The 25207-nt window shown below is 47.8% G+C and overlaps 1 protein-coding gene across 7 annotated transcripts in view; it reads left to right on the top strand.

The window, feature by feature from the left end:
• The window catches only part of LOC147636377 (oxysterol-binding protein homolog 1-like), a 73746-nt gene that overhangs the window by 13027 nt on the left and 35512 nt on the right, over nt 1-25207 (top strand). For 4 of the 7 annotated variants that reach the window (XM_086801807.1, XM_086801809.1, XM_086801808.1 and 1 more), the window contains 6 exons: nt 7131-7238; nt 7334-7421; nt 7528-8360; nt 8480-8611; nt 9994-10119; nt 10200-10369. In XM_086801807.1, coding sequence (XP_086657933.1) covers nt 7131-7238; nt 7334-7421; nt 7528-8360; nt 8480-8611; nt 9994-10119; nt 10200-10369 — 1457 coding nt within the window. The remainder of the gene's footprint in view (nt 1-7130; nt 7239-7333; nt 7422-7527; nt 8361-8479; nt 8612-9993; nt 10120-10199; nt 10370-25207) is intronic. The other 3 variants (XM_086801812.1, XM_086801811.1, XM_086801810.1) reach the window with 1 other exon arrangement.

Here is a 25207-nt window from a genome sequence, read left to right as displayed (position 1 = left end):
GCCTAATCAAGGAAAACCAGCCATAGTTGGGGGCAGGTGAAGAGTCTAGTCAGGTTTATTCCTTTTGGAAGGCCAAAGATCACAGTCTTGTATAGTCATCTTTGACAGTTTTATGTACTACATAATATACTGAAAATACAGCTCTCTATTCTCTCTCTGTCGTGTTGGTGATTTGCATCAAGGTTCCTATTCAGTTTAGGGCTGAAAGAAGACACACAGAGCTTCCACATGTCACAATAGCAAAGACCAATCCATAAATAAAATATTGGCCGACACCCTTCAGAGGCTGCTGTAAATCTGGCTGACCATCTATGCCCAAACGGATGTCTTCTGAGCCCTGCTAGTACCATCTACTTGTGAGATGACTTGACACAGATACAAGTAGAACACTGCAAAACTAGCATGGCCCAAGTCATTGAAGCACATAAGGCAGGCAAATGGGTGGTTTATTGCAGTGGCAAAATCATCATCATAGATAAACGATCCCCATGACGGTGCGAGGTCTATGGGATAAAGGATACAGTCATAGTAGCCGTGTGGAACTGCAACGGGACACTGTGGTCTTACTCAGGAAGCTTCATGGAGACATACAGTGGGAGGCAGCTGGTTTATTATACTGAGATATATGAGAGTCCGGAAAGAGGTCTTCCAATGGTCACTGGATACATGTGGAAGTCAGCTTATTGAGGAGAATCCAGGAATAATGGAGAGGGGTTAGAGGATCAGGTGGAGTAGCGATACTGTTCAGAGACTATCTCAGCCCTATGATCACAGTGATGAAGAAGGATGAGGAAGCCAGGTTCATGTGGGTCAGACAGGCTCAGCTTGATACATTGAGATTATTTTCACGAAACTCCTCCCCATTCATGCCACTTTACGAGATCACGGAGTTCTCCACACAAGGAGACATTCTCCTTGTAGGTGACTTCGATGCGAGGACATGGAGCCCCCAGTCTCAGCCATATGACTTCAACCGTGATTCAGCCATCATGTATGAGCTTGACCCTACAGAGATGGACACTAGCAGGACCTCAAAGGATATGGGACTCATAGCAACAGGGAGAGCATTATTAGACGGGGGCGCTGCACATAACTTATTATATATAACTGCATGTCTAGATGGCCAGAATTTGGAGGATTCACATGCTTTCCACATGGAGGAGGAAGTAGTACAGTGATGGCCTCTCCAGCCTTTACCCCTTACATACAGAATTTCATCATACCCCCTCCCCCAATCGAAGCTGATCATACATATCTTGCCTTCACCATCTCAAATCTCCCGCGTTTGGTGCCATATCCCACACAACCCTCCCCCTGCACGACGGTGCACTTCCACCATGATCTCGACAACAACTACAAGGACATTGTGACTCACCTCTCAGCCATTGACTTACATACCACCCCCCTTGCCAATGCCACCACCCAGCTCTTAGCTATCCTACATGAGTCAGCTCAAGCCACCTACCTGTGCACCATCCGTCAGCAAAGCTGAACCTCTAATGGATCCATATCCCAAAACAGCTATCAGGAGTGCAAAGCCTACTGTGTGCAGCTTCACCAAGACCAAGCAAGGGGCATTATCATGGCACGACAATCACAACGGAGATCTAGGCGATTTACTAGGTGCAAGAAGCAAGAATTCTTGGCTGAGTTCTACAGGTGTTTCTTGAGTGCAGACAACTCCGAGGCATGGTGGATGCTAGAGGAGAGGCGGCCCCCCACCCCCATCACCGACCCAGTCACATGGGATGGGTATGCCCAAGGCTCTATGATGCCCCAGATCAGCCCACCTTTGATACGTCACAGATCCACCGGCCAGCCATATCTTTGCTCTTCACAATGGCCAATGTCACAAGGGCCATACATAAGCTTAAGAGTGGGAAGACTAGGGATCATGAGGATCTCCAAGCTGGACACATCATACATGCCTTGCACCCTTCCTGGCTGAGCTTTTTTTTCAACACTGCCATATGTGAAGCTGGGGATACCCTCGACACAAACAACTACCATACTATCATGATAGGGCACATCCTAGCCAAGCTTTTTGGTTCAGTCCTAGAAGCAGAAATCAGCAATCATGTAGAGGCATGGCCAAGAGCCAAGGGACAGACGGGATTCAGGAGGTCCTCCTCCACCTTAGATCACATCTTCACTCTAAGGGCCATTATTGAGGAAGCCAAGCATAAGGGAAGACAGGTGTACTGATGCTTTGTGGATTTCCTCGAAGCTTTTGATAGAGTCCCAAGGGCTCTTCTTTTTAGGATACTCCAAGAGCTTGAGATCCCAACGGATATGATATGGGAATACTAACACTATATGAGTTGGTGACAGGGAGAGTACATGCACTTGTAGGTATGTTAAGAGGAGATCAAGAGTACTACCCACTCTTTCTTTGGAGTCTATGTTGATGAGATTGAGAACTTCATTGACAGATTGGGATGGGCTGGATCTACACTGGCTGATACACTCCTCTATGCGGATGACATTGTCCTAATTTCAAATTCAAAGGAGGGACTGCACAGGCATTTGGATGCTTTGGGGGCTTTTTGTTAGGAGCATGACCTCAAGGTGAACCTGGGAAAAACCAAAGTCGTGATTTTCAACACATATAGGGCAACAAAGAGAATTTGGTTTACATATGGTGGCGGAGTGGTAGAGATAGTCTCATCATACCTATATTTGGGTATTACTTTCTCAGGACTGATCTTCACAATGAGGCCAGCCGCCAGCACCACATACACGGATGGCACGAGGGCATGTAGCTTTGGCTAGGCTCGAGAGAGAATGTTTCCAGGCCCACTTCTAGCACAAAGATGTGGCTCTTTGATACCTTGGTCACTTCCACAGTATCTTATGGGACAGCTTTTTGGAGACTAGATTTAGGGCAAAAAGACTGGCAAAAGTTTGAGAGGATACAAATCTTGATGTTGTTCAGGATGATCCAGAGCAAAGCATCAATACCCCATGAGATCATCACAGCAGAGTTTGGAGCTACCCCCTTGGTAGTGGATGCCCTTTTCCAGGTCACTAGTGATATACTTACACTGGTATACGCACTAGGTAGAGACCGCCTCGCCAGATTAGCCCTAGAGTCCTTGATGAGACTGGAGACACAGGGAGCAGTTTGTTCATGGTATGCTCGTGCCAGGAGATGGTTCGCCTTTCACTTCCTAAGCATTGATGGTCTACCACCTTCCAGTATATAGCTTGATGCCCCTCTCTTGCCCCTCATGCACCAAGAGATCAACCACCTCATCCGCACAGATCGCACTCAATTAGACATCCGTATTACATGGCTAGACCCTCAGGAGCTGCCCACCATCTCGGTTCTACAGTGAGCATTTCCTCAAGCTCACACCAGATGGTTTCATAGAGCGGCCACACTACCCCTATGCCATGAGGATGGAGATTGGCTAGATCTGAGTCTCATCACACTGGTAGGGCATACAGGAGGGGCAGAGGATTTGTCAGATGTGTACCACTGGGAAGGTAGAGACAGAGGAGCACTATATTTGTAGATGTCCAATATACTATGAGATTCGGGACCGATACCATTGCCTATTCAGGGAAGGATTTTGCCCACTCTCCAGGGTGATGGATTACAAGGACCAGCGTTGCCTAGGCCTATTTCTGCTGGAGATGTGTCACCTTTAGAGATAGACTATTCAGGGCACAAAGACCAGGACAGGACACATCACAGAGAGTCCTCACAGTTTTTTGCCGAGACAACCCTCGAGGTGACCAAACGTCATACCCGTGAGCAGGAGTCGTCCCAACTTAGGCAGACTTGCTAGCGTCCTACCCAGAAGACCCATTAACGAGGGGTCACCATTGAGAGAGCATGCTAGATCCGACGGGCCCGACATCCACGCCCACCCAGGTGCAGACCCTTGACACAGCAGCTCTAGATCCGGGAGATATTTGAGCGGTATCGGAACCGCCCCCCCTAGTACTGGATGCCTCTCACCTCATAGATGTAGATGTGGATGGCATGGACACACTTGCTACATGATGTACACATGCCCCATGGCCCAAAGCCTTGGGGCTTTAGCTAGGTAGCATTATTTTGTCTTTTGCGTCTGTTTTTACCAGTTTTTTGTAACAAATAATCTTTGTAATGCCTTATGTCTCATAGACCTCATGGTCTTTTGAAGACGTTTAATATAACTTTCTTTCTTTCTCTCTCTCTCATAGTGCTACCTTGTAACCCCGTCACTCACATGATTGTTTATGTGATCGGTTGCTTATCTAGATAGTTTAGTTTGTCTTTTTTCTTTCCATGACACCGTGACTTCATGAACTCATTGTAGTACCTTTGGTCTCATAGACCCGTAATACTCTCTCTCTCTCTCTCTCTCTAGTATTCCATGATGAGTTTCTAGTGACAGTTTTGTATCACCCCAGTGAGATAGCTATGTTTATGTTTTGTTTCTGTTTTATTTTCCATTCCATGATGAGATATGCCATGGACATTATTGTATCACTTTGGTCTCATAGGACCATTGGGTCTTTAGTAGACGCTTAATATATCTAGGAGACACTTTTACGTGTCCTTTGTTCTGCATGACCACATCTGCCACAGATCGACTTGTGAGGGGACATTCCTCCCTAGCCCGTATGGAGAGACAGTGTTTCCAGGCACATTTTCAAGAACCTCGCACTAAGTGCTGGCTCTTTGATACTCTAGTACGACCAATGGCTATGTATGGTGCAGCCTTTTGGGGGCCAAGCCTAGGGAAGGATCACTGGAGGAGCATAGAGATGCTAGAGGTTATGATGTTGTCACGCATGATCAGAAGTAAGCCATCTGTACCACATGATATTCTACATGCAGAGTTTGGGGTGGCCCCACTGGTTACAAATGTCCTTTTTCAGACTGTCACTTATATTCAACATGTATACACGATTGACAGAGATTGCCTCCCACGACTAGCACTAGATTCCTCTATGCAATCATATTGCGAGAGGGAGAGGGAGCGATTGAGACGAGCTGGACTGCCCTTCTCCTCAGCGACACGGCCGCCACCATTACCTATAGATGCATGGTACTTAGAGGTAGTCGAGTGGTTTCATGCACATGGCATATAGATGGACCGTCTCCCCCCGCTGTTTCAGTATAGCCTTGATTCCCCCTACCGTGATCTCTCACGATAGGAGATCAATCGGATCATCCGGTTAGATCTACTCGGGCTACACATACATCAGACATGGGTGTCTCTGTCAGAGATTGGTAAGAATAGTGAACTCTACAGAGATCACTTCTTGAGACTCGTCGAGGATGGATTCTTTGAGATCTCGGGATACATACAAATACACCTGTCACATGCTATGCGTATCACGATTGGCCAGCTTAGGGTATTCTCCCACCATCTCAGAGTAGAGACTGGCAAAGCTGAGGATATCCCACATGAGGAGAGGACATGCACAACATGCACCATAGGAGCAGAGGATGAGGCCCATTATATGTTTAGTTGCCCGGCTACTATGAGATACGGGGGAGATTCCACTGCCTCTTCTGAGAGGGATTCGGACCACTTACATGGGTGATACAGTTTGAGGATCAGAGGTGCTTGGGCATGTACTTGATGGAGCTCAGACGACACATGGATGTAGTGTTGAGGCAGCAGGTTGAGAGACAGCCCTGGCTCCGACAGGACACCTCAGAGAGCCATCACAGATTTCTTTGTGGTACACACATCCACACTGGAATCCACTACCCACAACAGTTTCTCTACTACGACATTAGAGCCCACCACTTGAATCCACGCTCCAGCTCGACGCCCCCCAGAGGAGTTCTTAGCGAGAGAGCTCGTTCCATTCTGCGAGCTAGACGCCGACCAAGAGCATCAGGACCCTCCATCACACAGAGAGGGATTCGCGAGGTTCTCTGTTGACATCACATGCTGCCATCACAGAGGGTTGACATTCACTCCACCATCAGATCGGTTTTGGCCGAGGCGGGTACCGTTGTTAGCTGATCACAACATATCTCACTCTACACAGGATCATTTGTTGATCACATGTACTGTTAGATGTTTTCATTTTATTTTTTCTTTCAATTTTCCATGGCTCGGTATATCCATGGTACCATTGTATTACTTTTGGTCTCATAGGCCCTTGGGGTCTTCCGTAGACGTTAATTTTCCATGGCTCGGTATATCCATGGTACCATTGTATTACTTTTGGTCTCATAGGCCCTTGGGGTCTTCCGTAGAGGAGAGGATCTACCGATTATGCCACATAGAGGTGGAGATGGAGGAGCATTACATATGCCGTTGCCCAATATACTATGAGATCTGCGGGAGGTTTCACTCTCTATTTCGTGAGGGATTTGGTCCACTCTTCAGGATCATTGACTTCCAGGACCAGTGTTGCCTAGGCCTCTTCCTGCTTGAGCTCCACAGACACAGGGACACCTTCTTGAGAGAGCTTTGGCCCCAGCCACCCCGCCCCCTCCCTCAGCAGCCAACCATCACCAGTTTCTTCCGACCCACGAGGTGGTGGACACTGATATAGTGGATCTTGTAGACCCTCCACGAGCTGCTCCGGACCTACCTCGCCTGAGAGGAGTTACCTTGGACCGAGCACCCCCCCCCCCCCCCCCCCCCCCCCCCCCCCCCTTCTTCGGTCAGCCATGATCACCTCATCAGCTCCAGATCTAGGACATGCTCCACCACCATCGAGCTACCTTTCCATGTAGCCGAGGGAGACCTCTCGGCCATCCTCATTAGCCCCATGCTTGATATTTTGGAGAGTGGTATACCATCTACTCGGAGCCGATGTTGCTCTCATGTTTCTATGTTCTCAGTATTCTAGGATAAGTTTCCATGGACGGTTTTGTATCACCCCAGTGAGATAGCTACATTTATGTTTCTTTCTATTTTATTTTCCATTCCATGATGAGATATGCCATGGACATTATTGTATCACTTTGGTCTCATAGGTCCATTGGGTCTTTAGTAGATGCTTAATATCTCTCTCTCTCTCTCTCTCTCTCCACCCGCATTCAGAAGACACCCCGACATGTGTTTTATAGTAGTTTAGAATGGATGGTGTCTTTGTGAAGCTGCATTTATATTGTCTTACATAGATAAGGCTTTTTGTCTCCCTTTTGATTGTCGCGGATTCAGGCATGGTTGGAGACAATCAATAATTCAATCAACATGTATGAAAAGTCTTGGAAAAAGGCTGGGGCAAAGCCAGGAGTGTCGGTGGCATTGCAGCAATCCATGCCATCGGTAAGCCAGTGTTTTGGCTAGTTGGTGAACTCTGCTCGTAGCAAGTCTACTAGTCTGTTTGTTGAGGAATGACTCATCAAATCGTTTGTGTGCAGCATTTAGCAGAGGAGTGGAAAGAACAGGAGAGAGAGCTTAACCGTAGGCTTGCAGAAAGAATGCAGGAAGTTGAACCTATGAAGCAAGGTAACATAGCTAGAGGTTTCTCTTCCTCATTGATTGAGAGTAAGTGTCTGATTTGTTTAGCCTATACCATAATCATATATATGCAAATGATTTCCGTTTAGTGCAGCGTTTTTACAGCAACTGCAAGCACTGCAACACTCCCTTTCTCTTATATCTGGAGCTCTTGGTTTTACAAACCATAGCAGAAGATTGGAATCTACGACCACATTAACAAAGCACTTAGAAAAGGAAGCTCTACAGCTGTGCTCATCTCCTGTAATCTCAGAATTATCTGTGCACAAATCACACGAGAGCCCCTCTCTAATGAAGTTTCAAGGAAGGTTGCCACCTCGAAATGGAATAATACACAATTCAAGGACGCGCGGAGAAAGTGAGAATCAAGTGGGTCTTATGTGTTCGTTCTCAGAGCCAATGTCTGGCATTTACACTGAAAAGAGTGTGAATGTGGTGGAAGGACAGAGATCAAAGGGCCAACAATACGGCAGTGAAGAACCTTTCAGTGTTTTGCAGTACGATTTTCAGTCGGAACATGTGAACTGCATAGGGAGAGATCTCTTTCGACGTCGACGCAATGGAGCAAGCTCTTTGGAAAAAGGGCATTCTTCTGATACTGAAGTGTGGAGCTCAAGCAAGTTAAAGAGACCGCCTGTGTCTGCTGGTGGCAAGGCCATGAATGGCAGAGTTAAACTTCAACAGGCTGAGCGACAGATGCTGCCTATGGTAGACAGATGTCATTTGAGTACTTCTGATGATCTTCCTGATAAGCGCATAGTTGTGGGACCCACAAATGATGTGGATGCTCACAACCCCAGTAAGCAGGAAAAGACAAACTCTTCAGTGTGTCAACCACCTTTCACAATATCATCAAACCCGACATGTTATTCTACTCAAGGACAACTTCATGCAGCTTGGAATGCCATGCAGGACACATTCGCTGAGGTAACCAATTATTTAGATCAGGTTGATGTTCTCTCTAGCTTGTTGGGATGTTCAAGGTCTTTCAAACAACCAAACTTGTTTAGGTAGTATTAAGAAACCAGTGCGGGCTTGGGTTTCAGATTCTTAAGGAAGAAATTCACAGAGTGATTGACTTGGAGGCAGAAAATGCTGTTTTACAGCAGTCTTTGGCGTTGTTGCCACAACTCCAGCAGGACCACAGAGACCTATTGGATCTAAAAAAGGGAATGCAGGTCAGGCTTGTTGAACTACAACTAGATTTCCTTGAGACCCCTTTGGATGACTTGATTCACCAAATTTGTATCCTCTTTGGTGCAAAGCTATGTATTAACTTGTCCATAAAATTATGTATGCGAAATCTCCAACTGCACCTACTGTACTTGGAGGCAAGTAATTTGATTCTAGCACATTAAAAAAAGGGGATTGCTGAACAATGTTTATAGGAAACTAATGATCTTATGGGACAACTTGGTGGTGTCTGATGCTGGCCTTCTCATGCTTGTATTTGGGTGTATGAATTTAGCCTGACCTTGGTTTTGTTGTCGTATGAATGTAAAGAATACAAAGAAAGATCATGGAGAGAACAGGCATAACTATCGTAGTCACCAAGTGACGTGTTACTGGAAGCTATAACACATTTTGAATCGACACAAACTTAATCATCCTCAAACACTTTGTTTCACTATCACATGGATTTAAGTCCACAAACTTGGGGTTCACGTAGAATCCTCAAATGCTCTGTTCCACCGTTACATTTGTCTATTAGCTTGCATGTGCATTGGTTTCATGCTTTGGATGCAGTTCCAATCTATATGTAACCCCTTAGTCCTATGGGGGCTTAGTCAAATTTTCGTCTGTTGTGGTGGTTACAATAGTGGTATCATAGATTTCAGTGGTTACATCAGAGGGGTTAGGGCATAAGTGAACTCCCTAACGACGAGGTGAGTGTCCAAATAGAGAGAGGAAAAAGCTTGCTGTGTGCAGTGTGAGTTTTTGGATTCGTATATGGATTAGAAGGATGCAGAACAGGTGATTAGGGGCTGGTTTTGAGCAGCAGCACACAAAATAAGCCAGGCATGGGCAGCTTGTGATGGGACTAAGGATAGTGAACAAATGCTTGCAAATGAAAAGTTGTAAAAGCAACAAAAACACACAACTGCGTAAATTTAGTTTCTTTCAGTTTGCACATAAAATGCTGGGGTTCCATTAAGGAGTATGTCTGTATGTTTTGTAACTAATATGGAGGTCTTAGTTGCCACAATGGTGAATGCCGTGCATCCATTTGGACTTCCTAGTTCTTGCTAACAGCAGTAGCAGATCGAGGCTTGCTTTTAACTCTCAGAATCATAACCCCCCGGGAGAGCCCAGCTGCCTGACCTGTCTGGTGGGCGGGGGAGTTGTCTGTGAAGACCTTAATCTATCTGGGTAAATGAATCAAAAGTGCTACGTGATTGTTTTAAAATTCAACTTCTTGGTGCTAGTCAAGCTTCGCATCTGTTATATATTCACTTGTTATGTCAAACTTCATTCAGGATATTATGATGGCCAGGTTCTTTGGCATGCTTTCAAACTGATAAATGGATTGTGTAATTAACCTCTTCTTCTTCCTTTTTAGCTGCAAAGAGAAAAATCATGTGCAACCACTGGTATAGAAGTAGACGGAGATATTAATGGAGAGTACGATGACGATGAAGACATGGAGGATGACATCTCTTTGGTTCACTCTGAGGTTACTAATGAGGTGTGTTTGGAACCCTCTAGCGAAGTAAAAGTATCTGATCAGATGATCTTTTTGTATTGAATGTGTGTCATGTTTTGAAGGACTATTTTGAGGCCTTGGAAGTACTGAATCAACATGAGTTTATAACAAAGGCAACATCATCAGAGGAGCTGGAGATTCTCGCTGAAAGGGCTGAATGTACTCAAGAGCCTCCAGAGGAAGGTGAATTGTCTGAAGTTGAAGGAGAGGATTACGAGCAGCCCAGAAGCAGGTTATAATGGGTGACTTATCTTTTATAAAGCCTTATTCCTGAATTCATACTTTTGGATTGAAGCAGTATAATGGAGTGTTTCAACTATAGCGATGTGATGCAAAATCTTCAATTCCACTTTTTTTTAAAATGAATTATTAGAACCCAAATTAACAACAATAAGAGAGCAATCATACTAGCAACCATTAAACAACTGAAGACTTTAAGGATATGATGACATTGAATAGAGTTGCAAATTCCTTGGCTACAAGGCTTATATGTTGGAAAATCATAGAATTTAAAGGTATCTATATCCATGAGAAAATAAAGCATTGAGACATAAAAACATGAGTGTTGACAATTGGGTTTGCATTTTTGTGAGAGACAGGTCATTCTCTCAAAACTGTGTATTTGAGGGGAGGATGTATGTTCTCCAATTTGTGCTGAGGGGAGGCATGTGGTTTTCCTAAATAGTGGGGGCAAGAGCTCTCAACATTTTTCAGTGTGTTGTGTTACGTTGTGGGGCAAAAGGAAAAGGGCAGTCCTCTATAGCAGCACCCACCCACACATGCCGGAACACACTCAAAGAACAAAACAGGGGCACCACCAGCTTTTACTAAAGCTGGAAAAGGGAAACTCACATGCTCACAATCTCAAGATCCTCACAATTAAGAGTTCAAACAACTCTCTACCCTTGTCCAACCATCCAGATACACAGAACACAGCCCAAAATACACATTCACACCAAGAGAAGAAAGAAAGAAAGATATTAAGCGTCTACTAGAGACCCAATCTATGAGACCAAAGAGGTACAATAATGTCCATGGCATATCTCATCATGGAATGGAAAATAAAACAGAATGAAAACATAAATATAGCTATCTCACTGGGGTGATACGAAACTGTCCATGGAAACTCGTCATGGAATACTAAGAACATAAAAACATGGGAGCAACATCAGCTCCGAGTAGATGGTATACCACTCTCCAAAATGTCAAGCATGGGGTTGACGAGTATGGCCGAGAGGTCTCCCTCAGCTATGTCATGTGGAAAGGTAGCTCGATGGCGGTGGAGCATGTCCTGGATCTGGAGCAGCTGATGAGGTGATCGTGGCCGATGGGGGGGTCGAGGGCGTCGGACACGCTGGAGTGCAGAGGCTCGGTCCGAGGTAACTCCTCTCAGGCGAGGTAGGTCCAGAGCAGCTCGTGGAGGGTCCACAAGATCCACTATGTCGATGTCCTCCACCTCCTGGGTCCGGAAGAAACTGGTGATGGTTGACTGCTGAGGGAGGGGGCGGGGTGGCTGGGGCCTGTGTCTCAAGAAGGTGTCCCTGTGTCTGTGGAGCTCAAGTAGGAAGAGGCCCAGGCAACGTTGGTCCTAGAAGTCAATGATCCTGGAGAGTGGACCGAATCCCTCACGCAGATCTCCCGCAGATCTCATAGTATACTGGGCAGCGGCATATGTAATGCTCCTCCGTCTCAACCTCTGTGTGGCATAGTTGGCAGATCCTCTCCTCTCTGGGTGTCTGTACGAGCTTCCCGGCTTTGAAGATGCGCTCAGCTCTACCTGTCTCCACTCTGAGAGGCTGGGAAGAAACTTGTATTTGGCCAATCACAATCCACATGGCATGGGACATGTGAACACTCAAGTAGCTCGGCTACTGGATGAATCCATCCTTAGTGAGTGTGAGGAAGTCTCTGTAAAAGTGCATCTTCGTGGGGAGCTTCGGGGGTGTGATCCATGTGCAATGCGTAGAGGCTAAGAAGATCTGACCGGATAACCCGGTTGGTATCCTCGTGAGACAGCCGAAAAAAAGGGGAGTCCAAATTGTACTGAAGGGGGGATAGGCGGTCCATGCAGAGCTTGTATACTAAGAACCAAGTGGAAACCAATGCATACCATACTCCAGTGTGCCCCTCAAGTGCTAGTTGTTTGGAGGACTCCAGGGCAAGCCTCGGGTACCTGTGGGGATCCATGTGACTGATGCGATGAAGGTACGTGACTGTCTGGAAGAGTGCCTCCACTACCATCGGGGCTGCAGTAAACTCTGCTTGGATAATTTGGTGTGGGACTGATGGTTTGCTGCGGATCATACGGGAGAACATCATGACCTTGGGCCTCTCAACTCGTTGCCAATCCTCATCGGATAAATTTGGCCCCCAGAAGGCTGCTCCATACATCAAGGCTGGTGTGACGAGGGTGTCAAAAAGCCAGCCCTTCGTCTTGGGCTCCTGGAAATGGGCCTGGAAGCACTGCCGCTCAAGTAAGCTCATGGCTGCATATCCCCGCGTCACTCTGGCATGTGCTGCGGGAAGCATGGTAAAGCGTGGGCCACTGAAAGTGACACCAAGGTGGACATAGGATGAGACAATCTCCACAGGATCCCCTCTATATGTGAAGCTCAATCTGGATGTGACGGGCGGAGAGGTATTGAAGACCATTACCTTGGTTTTACCAAGGTTAACAGAGAGGTCCCGCTGAGTGCAAAAGTCATGTAAGGCATCCAACTGTCTCTGAAGCCCTTCAGCTGAGTCTGAGAGGAGGACGATGTCATCTGCATAAAGTAGTATGGGGATCAATATGCCTGCAAGTGTGGGACCAGCCCCGCCTAATCCATCAATGAAGCTCAAGATCTCATCAATGTAGAGGCCGAAAAGAGTGGGTGATAGAGGGCAGCCCTATTTCACCCCAATGGTGCTGGAAATCTCCTGTGATGTACCTCTTGGGGCTCTCGCTCTCGTCCGGTGACGGACTCATAGAGGGCAATGATGCTCCAAACCATGTCAGATGGGACTCCGATCTCTTGTAGACGGTGTAAGAGGTGGGCTCAGGGTACAGTATCAAAAGCTTTGCGGAAATCCACAAAGCAGCAATAAATCCTCTGGTGTCGTGCTCTACCCTCCTCGATGATGGCACGGAGGGTGAAGATGTGGTCAAGGGTAGAGTAGCTCCTCCGAAAGCCAGCCTGTCCTGAGGCTTTGCATCCCTGGCTCTCTGCAAATGAACTGAGCTCCGCCTTAAGCACTGATCCATAGAGCTTGAAAGCAGCAATAAATCCTTTGGTGTCGTGCTCTACCCTCCTCGATGATGGCACGGAGGGTGAAGATGTGGTCAAGGGTAGAGTAGCTCATCCGAAAGCCAGCCTGTCCTGAGGCTCTGCATCCCTGGCTCTCTACAAATGAACTGAGCTCCGCCTCTAGCACTGATCCATAGAGCTTGGCCAATGTGTGGCCAATCATGATCGTCCTGTAGTTATTAGGATCAAGTGGATCTGCGGCTTTGAGGATGGGGGTGATGGTGTTGGTGGACCAAGAGGGTGGAAATCCTTCACAAAGGGCTCTATTGAACATGTAGGCTAGTAGGGGCGCTAGGGTATCATGGGCATGCGAGATGTACTCAGCAGTGAGTCCCTCATGATCTTGGGCTCGCCCATTGCGTAGTCTATGAATGGCCTTGAGGACCATGCCCTTTGTGAAGAAGGTGGAGGTGGTGGGGCGGGGGTCTAGTGGTGGGGGTAGGGGTGGTTGATGGGGGATATGATAGAGGGAGCGTGCATAGGAGTGCCATGTGTTTGGGCAGGTGATAGGTGTGGGAGGGCGATGTTCTCGGAGTTTCCTCCATGCCTCTTTGTAGTTCGGCCCTAAGAAAAGTCGGTATAACTCATCCTCTTTCCGAGCATAGAACTCCCGTTTCTTGCGTCGGGTGAGCCGTTGAGAAATCCGTTGCGCTTGGCGCTTCGTGATTTGCCCAATCCGTACCTCATGCTTAAGATGGGAGTGTGTGGCCTGACATTTGTCATCATACCAACAGTTGTGGGGCATGGAACTGCAAGGTGGCTTGGCGGTAGACCGCCGTGTGCATATGAAAGAAGCTGTGGCGGATGTGTGGAGTATGGTGGTGAGTTGTGTTGTGAGGGTGGATAGGGGGACAATAGGTTCCACATCCTGGAGTTGGCGGTAGATGTGGTTGGAGTAAACAAGGTCAAGCTCGTGATCAAAGAGGACCTGAGTGTAATGTGAGATGGGGGGAGGTGGAGGGACGGGTGGTGTGCAGGTAAGAGTGAAAGAGAGGTAGGCATGGTCAGCTTCAAAAGGGGGTGGCGGAATGGAGAAGTCGGGGATAAGGTGTGCCAAAGCCGGAGATCCCATAAGGTAGTTCACAGTGCTAGTACCTCCTGAGTGAGGGAAGGAGGTGAGGGCGCCGGAGGAGGGCCATCGGGACATCCCGTTATAGATAACGAGACCATGTGCAGCTCCCAGCTCTAAGAAATATCTCCTGGACACTGTGACCTCCTCACGGTCCTGTGATGATCGCTGCAGCCCTGTGTCAGTGATGTTCAGCTCCTGTAGTCTGATAGGGTCGTCTAGATCGAGTAGTGGGACTTGCTGACTTCCCGTCGTGGCGTTGAAATCCCCGAGTAGGAGGACTTCCCCCAGTTGTGAGAACTCCATGATATCCTCATATAATGGTAAGTACGGTGACTGGCCATGCTGTGCGGCGTAAGGGGAGTGGCGTGGTGCAAAATAACACACAGCAATGTGGATGGCTCTGTCACTGCTAAGCTGTAGCCGCACCCAAAGATATCGTGCAACCTCGTCCTTTCGGACGATGCTGAGAATCTGTCGGAGATGGGATCTAAAAAGGACAGCTACCCCCGCAGAGCCACATACTGTCAGAGATGGGATCTAAAAAGGACATCTACCCCCCCAGAGCCACATACTCCTCCTGATGTGCGGGTCTTGCCTCGAAAAGCTGACTCCCACTCATACCCGGCTATGTATGGTAAGCCCCTCTTAGGGCTCTGATGAGTCTCTGTAAAAAAAATGACATCCCTGCCTGTGAGAATCTCGCTCAAGCCTCCTGGATTCGACCACAGCATGCCATTGCAGTTCCATACTGCCAACCCCAGGTGTTTGGTCTCATAGACCCCGCGTCCCTATTTGGGACGGCGCTCAGTGATAAAGACTCTACCATCCTTGTAGATAGCCCACTTGCTTGCTGTGTGGGCCTTATGAACAGTCACCATTGCCTCACGCCGGTGTGCCACCTGTGCTGGAGTGAGATCATCTCCCATGTACACATGTGTGCCCTTGAGGGCAGCCCTCCTGTCTAAGAAGGCCTGTCTGCTGGTCGCATCAGGGAATCTAATGATGAGGGGTCGCTCTCGTGTCATCCTTTCCTGCCCTCCATGTGTCTGCAAAGGGGGGGGCGATCCCGTCCACTCCTAGCATCTGGCAAAGTGTCGTGGCATCCTCCTTTGGGGAAGCCCCCGCCAGCCCCCGTACTCGCACATGGAGGGCCCTATCCTTCCTGCGTTTCTCCTCCTCCAGAGTCTCATGTATGATGCTCTACGGGGGTTTGTGCTTCTTCACCACCTCCACCCAATCTTTCTTCGTGGTCTGCAGTTCTTCCCGCAGTTTATCACTTGCAGCTTTCAACTGCTCCAAGTCAGTCCTTAAACCCTCCTGAATATTCAGTTCCCCTTCCTCCACTGTGTGGTCCTTGACCGTAGCCTTTAGGGCTTCCATTTCTGCCCGGAGTTCCCCTATCATTGGGGCAGCTTCTGGCATTCCTGTTTGTTGCAGTTGGGTCTCTTTCAACATCTGAATCACCTCTTCCTGGTGGTTCACTTGGGCTGTCAGTTCTTCAATCTTGTTGTTCTTTCCTTGTATCTCCTTGCAGAGGCCTTCCAACTGTTTTTCATGTTGGTTCAGAAACCTGTCCAGCACCTTCTTTGTTCGCCCAGTATTTTCTTGGTGTTGTCCTGCACTGTCTTGATGTATGCCTCCAGCTCCTGTAATATTTCCCCTAGTTGCTGCCTTGGGGGCCTGAGCAAGGGCGGGCGCGAAAAGGGACACGCACACACAGTGTATGAACAGGTGGGAAAAGGGACACGCACACAGTGTATGAACAGGCGCAGCCTGACAAGGGAGGCGGGGCAAGGGCGCAGGCGGAAGCAGGGCTAGCAGCGCGCGCAGCCTCTGAGAGAGAGAAATGAAATGAAATGTTATATTAACGTCTTCAAAAGGCCAAAGTGACCTATGAGACCAAAGTTACAACCATGTGACATCTGATACACTGTCTGGAAAAGAAAAGAAAGAACTGAAGGTAAGTATCTAGCCCCACAATACATCAGTAGAGGGCATCCGAAAGCAGCAACTAGGGAGAGTGGGAAGCTAATGCTACTAGTCAAAATGGGGTACATGAGTACATGGATACATGAATACATGAATACATGAATATGGGGGAGTACAAAAGTGACAGTGAGTACAACAGTATATGGCTGGAGTGGTAATCATCCTAGGAGCTCTAGCATGGGTCTCTGCCGGATGGCCTGGATATCTGCCATAGTGAGATGCCTGGTCGGACGAGCCCGATGCCTCGCAATGATGCTTTGAATCCTCCGGTGTAGGCACGGTCTCCGATGTGAGGATCCGCGAACCCTCGGGCGTCTAGATGTGCCCAACTGGATAGCTCTCTCAACTAGAGTCCCACGGGGTGCCTGCTGCTCGACTCTCGGTTGTGTGTCCTCCTGGGTATTCCCTCCAAAGAAGTCAGTAATCTATCTCTGTGTGGACTCCCTGCCAGTCGGGCGTTTGCTCCTACTAATGGACTCTCTGAGCTTGCGGATCTCCAAGAGATAAAAACCCAAGCATCGCTGATCACAATAGTCCATGACTCTAGCCAGTGGTCCAAATCCCTCTCTGAAAAGGCAATGGTAGCGCCCTCGAATCTCATAATATGTTGTGCAGCGTAGATGTAGTGCTCCTCCGTCTCTGGTTCTATGCAACAAATCTGACAAATCCTGTCCCCTGGAGGTATGCCTCTAAATCTACCTGTCTCTATCTCTAACTGATGTGAAGAGGTGCGGATCTGCCCAATGGCGCACCTCAATCCATGAAACAAATGGGTATCCATGTAGCTCGGTCTAAGTATAAAGCCATCCTCAGTGGTGCGGAGAAGATGGTCTCTATAGAAAGCCATCTTCGTCCCCAACTCTTGTGAGGGCTCTAGCCATGTCCTCCTAGTGTCCAACTGAATGAGGTCCTGTCTGATGACTACTAATCTCAAAATGTGTCAAGGTGAGAGAGGGTGCCTCCAGAGAGTACTGGAAGGGTGGAAGTTTGTCTAAATTGAACCCGTGGAGCTCAAACCAGGATGCTATCTGCGCATACTAACATGAAGTGTCTCCCACCATGGCTAGCTGATGAGAGGACTCTAAAGGAAGTTGTGCATATCGGTGTCGGGGAAGCTCCCGGGTGCTATGAATGAAGGACACTGATCTGGCAAGAGCCTCGACTACGATCGGTGGTGCTCCCATCTCGGCTCTAATAATCTCATGGGGTATCGAGGCCTTAGCCCGAATCATCCTGGAGATCATGGACACAAGCGGTCTCTCCATCGATCTCCATCCATCGTATGTGCATCCTGATCGACTGTGACGATCTAGGCTAGGCCCCCAGATTTTTACTCCATATAGCATAGCCGATGTGACCAGCGTGTCAAAAAGCCACAGCTTAGTGCGTGGCTCCTGAAACTGTACTTGTGAGCACATCCTCTCTAGACCTCCTAGTGCTGCATATCCTCTAGTCAATCTGGCCTCTGCTGCCTCCCTCATGGAAAATGTGGGCCCAGTGAACACCACTCCAAGATATGTGTATGAGTCAACATACTCCACTGTCTCCTGCCCATATGTGAAAATAGGCGCTGATCTTCAAACCCACTGAGCTGTAGTGTTAAAACACCATAACCTTGGTCTTACCAAGGTTAACTGAGAGCCCACTGTCCTATGCATAAGCATGTAAAGTATCCAAGTGCCTCTGCATACCCTCTGGTGAGTCTGCTAAAAGCACTATATCATCAGCATATAAGAGCAGAGGTATCCAAGTGCTAGCCAACTGGGCTCCTCTGTCCCCTCGTGTCCCAATATAATCAAAGATCTCATCAATGTATAGTCCAAATAGAGTCGGAGAGAGCGGGCAGCCCTGTTTCACCCCTATAGTGGAGTGTACTGGCTAGGAGAGACCCTCTGAAGTCCGCACCTGCCCAACTACTGTCTCATAAAGTGCCATAATACCCCAAATGAGCTCACATGGAACCCCCAAGTCTTGCAGCCTACACATCAGTCTAGTTCTGGGCACTGTGTCAAAGGCCTTGCGGAAATCCACAAAGCCACAGTAGATCCTCCTCCCATGTGCTCTGCCCTCCTCAATGATAGCCCTGAGGGTAAAGATATGATCCAAAGTAGAGAATCTCCTCTTGAAACCGGCCTGTCCCTGAGCTCGGACCCCTTGTCTCTCTGCCCATCTGCTCAACTCCTGCTCAAGAATAGAGGCATATAGCTTGGCCAGCGAACGGCGAGTGACCAATCATAATGGTGCAGTAGTTAGTCGGCAGGCTCGGATCTCCAGACTTGAGTACCGGCACAATCGTGGAAGTACTGCAAGTCCCAGGAAACCCCTCACACATGGCTCTATTAAACATGAGAGCTAGCAAGTCTACAATCATATCTCTAGCATGTATGAAATGCTCGTCTTCAATGCCCTCATGATCCTGTGCCCTCCCTGTATGCAATCTGTTGATGGCCCTCCTCACCATCTCTGCCACCATCTCTGCTGTGAAGAAGGTAGAAGTGGGTGGACAAGGCTCTGGAGGGTTCGGTAGTGGTGGCTGCTCTGGTACTATGTAGAGGGAGGCTGCATACTCGCCCCATGTATCTAGAGAGGTAATGGTCGGAGGCGGGGGGTGCTCTCTAAGCAATCTCCAGGCCTCCCCAGAATCCTGACTCAAAAACAACTGATAGATGTCTCTCTCCAGTCGAGCTAAGAATGCTCTCTTCTTCCGCCGAATGAGGGATCGGAAGATGATGCGTGAGTGTCTATATGTAGTAACACCTGGGGCCACCTCTCTCTGTAGCCGGGCTTAGAGCTCCCTACAGTCATCATCATACCAACTATTCTGGGGCATGCTCCCAGGACGTGGTCGTACTGTGGGCTGCGTGTGTGGGAAGGCCTCGCTGCAGCTGTATGTAAAGCCTCTGTTAGGATCTGTGTGATATTTTTGTGTGAGCTTCTCTATCCTGCACCTAACCCTAATTTGCAAGTTTGTGTGTGTGAGTGTGTGAGTACACCCAACAATTGGTATCAGAGCTGGGAGCTGGGAGCTGGCCCTGAAAGTAAGTTTGATAAACTTTAGAAAGGGGCCACTAGGATATTTTTGGGGAAAAGGGGCAACTCCACTTTGGGAGTTACACGCCTCTCTTCTCTCTCCCACTCTTGCTTTTGGAGGAGTCGTGGAAGCTAGCTGCAGAGGGTGTATTTTTGCTGGTTTTGCTGCGTACAGAATTGGCCGTACAGAATTGGCCGTACAGACCACGTGGCTGCAGGCCGTACAGAGCTGGTGGTTGCAGGCCGTACAGAGCAGGCTGACAAGGACAACCCTGTCCAGCAGGTATAGGCGGCGGAAACAGTACGGGCAATACTATACGGACAGAGCAGGTGGCTGCAGTTCCGTACAGCTAGTGCAGGCGGCGGTTGTTGTACGACAGCAGGTACAGGCTACTGCACACCGATTGGTTCACGCGGCGCTGGCAACCAGGGTACGGACAGCAGGCGGCTGCAGGTTCAAGCGACTGCAAGTACAGTCCTGTATGGACAGGTACAGTCGGGTACTACAGACCTGTATGGACAGGTACAGGCGGCTACAGTTCTGTTCAGTCCTGAACAGTTGCAGGCGGCGTATCTTCAGCTGCAGGCAGGCGGCGCTTTATTAGAGTATAGTTGGTGCATCAGTCAGGCGGTTGCAGGGAGAAAAGTACAGACAGGCTGTTGCAAGTACAGACTGGTACGGTCAATCCCTCTGGTGCAGAACCGCGCATTAAAATTGGTAAGCTCTGAACATATTAGTCTTTCTTTCTTTCCATTGGCTTATGTGTGTTGCAGAGTTGTTTCATCTGGCCCCTTGTGAGAGGAGGGGTATGACAGTTTGAAGGGTGGAAACAGAGATTGGACAGTGGATGTGTATTTGAACTGAGTTGAAACCATGTTCATGGAATAGCCGGATGTGTGCTCAAGGCTGTCCTGTTGAATTGTCTTGGTTGATTAGAGGGAAGCACAGTGTGTTGCTTTTGTGCGACACAGATCTGTGTGTGAATCCTCTGTGCTAAGAGGTCTTGAGGGCTGCCAGATTGGACATGCAGGTTTACTTTCTTGGACTGGCTTTGTTGTACTCAGTTATACATTTCATTGAATTTGAATAAAGAAATACCGAAAGGGGTGCCAACAGGTGTCGATTTCCTTTCAGTTCTGGGGCATTCTAGCTCCTGTTAATTTTGTTATTTATTTGGACTACAATTGGAAGGGTGACTGCTAGTCTACCGCACTTTGGTTTCTACCAGAGGCCGGTTTCATCTCTCATGGAGATGGCAAGATGCATGGTGAAAGCACAAAAGTTGCCTCACAAATTTTGGATGGAAGCTATAATGTGTGCAACTCATGTGTTGAACAGGTGTCCAACAAAAGCTTTGAAAACCATAACACCATTTGAGGCTTGGTATAGCCGAAAGCCAACAGTGGATTATATGCGTACATTTGGGTGTTTGGCATATGCACATGTGCCAGAACAACTCCGAACAAAGCTAGATGACAAAGCAATTAAATGCATTTTTGTGGGCTACAGCAATGAAAGCAAAGGATACCGTCTTTATAATCCAACTACACGAAGGATTTTTGTCAGTAGAGATGTGGTATTTGCTGAAAATTCAGAACAGCCCATGTACAGCTTGTATAAAAGCAATGATACAGGCATACAGGACATGTTTGATGGACTTTTACCCATTAATTAGGGGGGATTCAAATCAGCCAGCCCTAGCACAAGAAAATCCTCATGTAGAACATGTGGAACAGCCAGCCATTCAGCCCCCTTCTATGGAAGAAGTGGAAGATCTTGTCAGGGAAGAGCAAACAGCCATACACAGAGCCAAGTCAATGCCAAGATGGTTGCTGAAAACTTTGCAAGAAAGCAAACTTGCAGCTCCACTCACAGGTAGAACAAGGGCTAGTTCCAGCCATGCTTTGAATATACATCGTGGGGAGTCTGCATTAGCACTGGGTGGTCTCTTTGATTCAGAAGAGCCTTCTTCTTATGAAGAAGCACATGAGAATGAGCATTGGTTGCAAGCTATGCAAGCTGAAATTTCTTCTATCATGAAGAACAATACATGGGATCTTGTGGAATTGCCTAAAGGCAAGCATGTCATTGGAACAAAGTGGGTGTACAAAGTCAAAAGAAAGTCTGATGGTACTATTGACAGGTACAAAGCAAGACTTGTGGCTAAAGGATACTCCCAGAAAAAGGGAATAGATTATGAAGAGACTTTTGCTCCTACTTCGAGAATGACCACAATAAGATCAGTGATTGCATTGGCTGCACATAAAGGATGGATAGTGCATCAATTGGACATCAAAACTGCATTCTTAAATGGGGATTTACAGGAGGAAGTATATGTAAATCAGCCCATTGGTTTTGTAGTTCTTGGCGAGGAACATAAAGTATGCAGGTTACACAAAGCATTGTATGGGTTAAAGCAAGCTCCAAGAGCTTGGTATGATAAGATACATGCTCATCTAACCAGCCAAGGTTATGAGAATAGTCCGGTTGAAAGCACTTTGTATGTGAAGAAAACCGATGCCGATATTCTCATAGTCATCTTGTATGTAGATGACATGCTCATTACAGGTACTAGCAAAGCACAAATTTCAGATTTCAAAGTTGATTTGAAAGCTGAATTTGATATGTCAGATTTGGGGCCTTTACACTACTATCTCGGCATACAGTTTATGCATACAGATGATGGCATTGTTATGCAGCAAACTAAGTACATAAAAAGTTTGCTAAAAAGGTTTCACATGGATGAATGTAAGCCCATTTCTACTGCGGTAGAACCAGGTGTACGGCTTACTATGCATGATATTGGAGAGCCTTTTGAGGCCGGCATTTACAGCCAGGCAGTGGGATGCCTCATTTACTTGTGTAACACGAGGCCAGACATATCTTTTCGGGTGTCTTTGTTGAGCAAATTCATGCACAGCCCAGGCACAAAGGATTGGCAAGCAGTCAAACACATTTTTCCTTATCTTAAGGGTACCCTGGATCTTGGTTTGTTCTATCCCAGGGGGGGCAGCTTGCAGCTTTATGCATACAGTGATTCTGATTGGGCTGGTGATTATGATACCAGGCAATCCACCAGTGGGAATTGTTTTTTTCTTGGCAGTTCAACCCTAATTTGCAGGTTTGTGTGTGTGAGTGTGTGAGTCCAACACCCAACAGGCGAGGCTAAAACATAATCCACTGTGCTGGCCCCATGTCTGTGTGGAAAGCAAGTAAAGCCACTGGCAAGTGGATACCTCTCTAGGTCATTTAAAATGGCCAGCCCATGTGCAGTCCCCATCTCCAAGAGGTATCTCCCATACTCAGTACACTCCACCTCATCCTGTGATCTCCGGGTCAAACACATCTCCTCGACATCTATCTCTCTCAACATCTCCTCCGAAGTGTCAAAGAAGGAGGTCTGGTACTGAGCCGTTCGAGCATTAAAGTCCCCAAGTATGATAACATCTCCCTCCCTGGAGAACTTCCATATGTCCTCATCTAGAATCATATATGGAGATTGCCCCTTGGGCGCTGCATAATGAGATGTGCTGGGTGGAAAGTAACATATAGCAATTTATAGGGGTCTACCTCATCTGCCCTCACTCTGACCCACGTGTACCTCGCGCTCTCATCACGGCGCATAACATGGATGAGTGGCTGAAGCTCCTCTCTATAAAGAACTGCAACTCCTCCAGATCCGCGACCACCATGCTTCGAACAGGCCTCCTGTCTACAAGTCGTCTCCCATCTGTATCTCGCCACTCTCGGTAATGTGCTGCCTGGGGCCTGATGTGTCTCCGAGTAGAAGATGATGTCCCTATCTCTGAAGCTGTCCTCAAAGGCCCCCACATCCAGTCTCAATGCTCCGTTGTAGTTCCATACTGCAAGTCTCAGACTGGTCCCATAGGTCTCGCACGGTCAGGTGGTGCGTCTCTCTAGTATCACCACTCTGCCTCCTCTGTAAAATGCTAGCTTCCCTTTTTCTCTGGCTGCCCTAATCTCCGGCATGCACTCCCTCATATGTGCTAGCTGTGCCAAGGTAAGGTCATCTCCTAAAAAGATGCCCGTTTTCTTAAGGGCGGAGCGCTTGGCCAAGAAATCCTTCTTGGCCTCCAAGGTGGGAAAGCGTAAAATGAGAGCTCTCTCCTCCATTCTTGTCTTTCTTGCCCACTCTCCAAGCCCCCGTGTGTGTAGGCCTCGAAATGCCCATGCGTGTGTATAAATCTTTGGCTTCCTCCTCTACATTGTCACCGTCCTTAAGACCCGTGATCCACACATGAAGTTCCCTTGTCTTTCTTCTTTGTTCCTCCTCAATGGTTAGGTTGATAATCTTCGAGGTAGATGTGCTTTCGGCCTCCTTGTTCTTACCTTTCTTGACCACTTCTATCCATTTCTCCGTTTCATCTACTTGCTTTTGCGTCTTCGTGAGCACCTCCACCCACGAGGAGGTCTCCCGGGCCTTCTTTTCTTCTCCCTCTTGAAGTGTTCTCACTTGGGCCTTGATGGTGTTCAGCTCCTCCATCATGACGGGCTGAATTTCACCTTCCTCGAGCTTATGTTGAGCACGTGCTTCTTCTATCTCCTTCTTGAGACTTGCGATCTCTGCATCTTGGGCTGCTATCCACGCTTCAAGCTTCTTGACTTTGTCAAGAAGGCTCCGGTTGACCATATTAATTGCATTGTCCGTCTTTTTCTTGTGTTGTTGGATGGTTGCCTTGATCAGGTCTTCAATGTTGATCCTCTCCATCTTGTCTTGGGCTGAAAAAGGCTGGTTTTGGGTTAAAAATTAATTAACCCTTGGCCATAGGAAGAGCTCTGTGCGTGTCTGCAGCGCTTCCCACAGAGAGAGAGAAGCCAGAGGGGGCTGTTGCGAAGAGAGAGAAGTTAGGCAGCAGGCGGGAGAGGGAAGCAGGTGGGAGAGAGAAAGAAAGAAAGAAAGAAAGATTTTATTAACGTCTTCCAAAAGACCGAACTCGGCCTATGAGACAAATTGGTGTACCTGTATGGGGTATCCTCTGTCATCCCAACAAAATGAAAAAGTACTGAACTAAAAGCTGAATCTGGGTGTGCAATAAGTACAATGAGTGGTGAAGGGGATGGAGCTCTACTACTAGGAGAATGCAAAGCTATATGCATGGAGTATACAATCATGATATGCAACCTAGCTAGCTCCATCCTGTACCATACTGGGGGTATAAAATGGTATACATCAATGAAGGGGGTGTCCACAGCTCCCTGAAGAACATGCCTGGGTGTGCTCTGAAGCGAGCCAGTCGCTCCGCACCCTCTCTGTGAAACTGAGCTCTGATATCTGTCATCTCTCTCTGGTATAGGCGTGGTGTTCGAAAGCCAGGTGTTCTCTGTCTCCTGCGGGCTCTGAGTGTCTCTGCTCTCTGGAGAGTAATTCCGTGCCGTGTAGGGGCTGGGAGTGGGATGGGTCTCTGAAAAAATGTAGTAATCTGTGTCTGTCGTCCCCCCTCTGGAGCAATCTGAGCTTGTAATGATGTCTCTCTGTGGCGCTGTATGTCTAGAATGAATCTCCCCAGTATGTGCTGGTCTGCTGCCTCAAAGATCTGGCGTAGGGAATGTGGCTCTCTGAATAAAATGGGATATCTCTCTCTGATGGCTGTATATGCTCTGCATCTGCATACATAATGCTCCTCACTCTCCACCTCCTCTCTGCACAATCTGCATACCCTCTCCTCTCGG

This window comes from Cibotium barometz, chromosome 8, assembly GCF_041138505.1.
Source record: "Cibotium barometz isolate CiBa-2024 chromosome 8, ASM4113850v1, whole genome shotgun sequence".
Classification (NCBI taxonomy): Eukaryota; Viridiplantae; Streptophyta; class Polypodiopsida; order Cyatheales; family Cibotiaceae; genus Cibotium; species Cibotium barometz.
Note: the sequence above shows the minus strand (reverse complement) of the source record. Positions and strands in the feature narration are given on the sequence as shown.